This window comes from Danio rerio, chromosome 14 (genome assembly GCF_049306965.1).
Source record: "Danio rerio strain Tuebingen ecotype United States chromosome 14, GRCz12tu, whole genome shotgun sequence".
Classification (NCBI taxonomy): domain Eukaryota; kingdom Metazoa; phylum Chordata; class Actinopteri; order Cypriniformes; family Danionidae; genus Danio; species Danio rerio.
In genome coordinates, this window is record NC_133189.1 from 24,462,529 (window position 1) to 24,465,912 (window position 3,384).

The window sequence follows — 3,384 nt, forward strand, 5'->3', positions numbered from 1 at the left end:
TGCCGTGGTACTAGAACAGTTCCTCACCCGCCTTCCCTCCCGAACATTGGAGTGGGTTCAGTGCCACCGGCCAGATGATCTGGAGACGGCCATTCGGCTGATGGAGGATCACCTGGTGGCAAGGTCCAGGGTCGGCAAAATAACCTCTCTCTCTTCTCCTCCTCTCTCTCTCCTCCTGTACCCAGGCCTGGACTGTGGGGACTGCTTACACCAGCACCCGGACGGCGGTGCACCGAGGCGGATCTGCCGAGTGTCCCAAGAGGAGCAGGGTGGAGCCATGACCCCTGGCGGTTACCCAGACAGTGACAGATCTCTCTCCGGTTCAATCGGTTGGTCCTGCTGGCCACGGGGGTATAGTGGACGAGGGATGAGGACGAGGATAGCGCACCAAAAGTCTGCTCCATGAAGGTTGTGAGTGCTCTGATTTGCATCCTGGGTGGCAACGGGCTATACCGGATACCAGTGAGTATAAAAGGGGGTACATATCAAGCTTTTGTAGATTCAGGGTGTAACCAATCCTCCATCCACCAAAGCCTGCTTCAAGACTTGGGTTGAGCATCATTTGGGTTTTTTTCGATAGCGGTGCTGGTACCGTTGTCAAAACTGTGCATATATATATCAGGTGTTTACATGAGCTGCTTTTTGAATGTTACATTCATGATTCCCAATTACATGTTATACCACATAGATCAGTAATATCATTGTGTCACAAGCCTAACATTTACTCCGCAGTTTGTTCCTGTGGTCCTTTAGGATAATCAAAAATCACTGTTTACTTAGTAGACACGTGATCAGAGTACTGTCTTAAACATATTAAAATCAGAGTATTGGTGTCCATGTAAACATACTCGGATAATGTGTCAGATGATGTCACAAGCTGTCAAAGACAGTCCATTCCTCACCTTTAAGTAGATTCCATGAGCCCTCACATTTTATAAGTTGACGTGTTTCTCCCTTACACGTAACTTTTGTAAAACATCTGCTGCATGTTGGTGTGTCAGAATCCTTGCTTGAAAAATATAGCCATACTGTAGAATGCTTAGTTTAAGCAAATTAGATGAACGCGTTCATGCGCGTTGATGAAGTGAGTCACTCACCGCATGTGCCGTACTGCGCGCTTTGCCTTCAGTTGATAGTATCACACACCAGACGTGCACATCACTGGCGTCACTGTCTCCGTTCGGTCGCATACTGCGTGTGCTTGAAGTTTGGACTTGCTATTTACTCGCAATTTAAATCTTAATCATAAAATTCTTCCTCATTCGCTAAGTATTTGTCTCTCCTACTTAGGGTGACCAAACCCTTAATACATTTATACAAACAAAACTGCCTTAAAAATGGTCTGTCCCTCGAGCATCCGCCTGTTGTTTGTAGCTTTAGCCTGCTAGCGCCGCTGGTCAGCTAAAGCTACCGACCTCTTATACCATACACTTTTGACTTACTGGCTTTGCTCTTTACCCCGTAAAATGTCGCTTCCGTCTCTGTCCTTGTGTGCAGGAGAAGCATCGATGGAGGCGTTGGAGCTGGAGCTGGAAGAAGTGGAGTCCCAGATCCTTGCGCTTCTGGTGAGACGGTCGAGGCTACGGGAACAACTCCTTGTTGTACCTAATGCTAAGGCCGTCTCATCATCTAAGGTACGTGGTAATTACAACCACATCATTCCCTCTTCCTCAACCCCGCGTCCTTCTCTGTCCAGGCCCAGCGCACCCGGGGCGCGGCTCAGCCAGGCGTCGTTCACGCCGACACCCGGCTACCACGGCGCCTGGGTGCAGCCGCGCAAGGTGCTTCCCAGAACTCGGGACAGAACGTCTCCTCCCGTGTTCGAGATCTCCACGGAGAACCGCTTTTCCCCTCTCCGCGAGTCGGGTCCCGATGTGGCCATCATCGGTGACTCGATCGTTCGTCACGTCCGTGCCGCCTCCTCAAAAGGTAATAAAGTATGTACTTTCTGCTTTCCTGGTGCCCGTGTGAGAAATATTTCTACACAGATTCTAACCATCCTGGGCGCTGCCAAGAGCCCTGGTGCCCTTGTCCTCCACGTGGGGACAAACGACACCGGGCTCCGGCAGTCGGAGATCCTGAAGAAGGACTTCAGGAGCCTGATCGAGACGGTTCGACGCACCTCGCCCGCCACGCAGATCATCGTTTCTGGGCCGCTTCCTACCCACCGCCGAGGAAATGAAAGGTTCAGTAGACTTTTAGCTCTGAATGAATGGCTAATAACATGGTGTAAAGAACAGAAATTGCTCTTTGCTAATAAGTGGAATCTTTTCTGGGAGCGTCCTAGGCTCTTCCGTCCTGACGGCCTGCACCCCAGTCGAGCCGGAGCTGAACTCCTGTCGGACAACATCTCCAGATTACTTCGCACCATCTGACTAGCAGGTAAAAATTCACAAAATTCACATTATAGCCACCTAGACTCTTGTTCACCCCACTTAAACATCAGTAACGCATATCTGGCAAATCCTATAGAGACTGTGTCTGTTCCTCGTATTATTAGATTAAGAAATAAACGTACTGTGTGCTCCAGAAAAAATCTAGTAAGAATCAAACCAGAAAAACCAGTTGAAAGTGAAAATACAAATTTCGTAAAACTTGGTCTCCTAAACATCAGGGGCCTCATGTACGAAGACTTGCGTGGAAATCTTACTAAAACATTGCGTACGCACAAAGCTGTAAATGTGCGTACGCAGAAAAAAATTCAGATGTATGAAACACTGCGTACGCCGAGTCTCACGCATATTCTTTTGTACATCCGAATGAACGTGAAACTGAGCGCAACATGCACGAGCACAAAACCCCTCCCTGCCTCCTCCCCCGTATGAATATGCTAATGACTATGCTAATGTCAAAACCCAACGAAAAAGCAATGGCAAAAGCAAGCAAAAAGAGAAACTTTGAACAGAATGTGAAATGGAGGTGCTGCTTTCGGAGGTAGACCGGAGAAAAGCGGTGTTATTTGCAAGTTTGTTCGGCGGAATTAACAACAAAAGAAAAAAAATAGAGTGGGAGAGTTTAGCTGATACGGTTAACACAGTTGGGTCTGAACATCGCACTGAATGCATTTAAAAAAGAAATAGTGTGGTTTATATCTGTAAAATGTTGTAGTACCCTTTGCAGTCTCAGTGGCGCACCTCATAAGAAGCATATGATCATGTTCTGACACGTTCGAGCATAAACTCGGTTCGAATCCAGCGTCTGATGAATTCCTTCTTCTTTTTTTCCCCGCTACATATCAGATTTTGCCCACTATTTATCACGAGAAAGACAAGTAGGAATCATCAATAAGTTTGTGCATCATATTTTATTTGCACATTTATTGAATGGAAATGTTTCTGATTCACGCATGCAAATTTATCTTCACATAGTGTCTTTATAGCAATG

The 3,384-nt window shown here is 47.1% G+C and overlaps 1 protein-coding gene across 1 annotated transcript; it reads left to right on the forward strand.

The window, feature by feature from the left end:
• The first annotated feature begins 385 nt into the window (after positions 1–385).
• Positions 386–3,038, forward strand: LOC137487580 (uncharacterized). Its single transcript, XM_068213325.2, has 2 exons — positions 386–462; positions 1,498–3,038. Exon 2 carries the CDS (start codon positions 1,509–1,511, stop codon positions 2,373–2,375), a length of 867 nt encoding a protein of 288 aa, XP_068069426.1. The 5' UTR covers positions 386–462; positions 1,498–1,508; the 3' UTR covers positions 2,376–3,038.
• Positions 3,039–3,384: the final 346 nt, after the last annotated feature.

What these genes read in the sequence shown, in the direction of transcription:
- LOC137487580 (XM_068213325.2), top strand. Translation starts at nt 1,509, where the DNA reads ATGGAGGCGTTGGAGCTGGAGCTGGAAGAAGTGGAGTCCCAGATCCTT.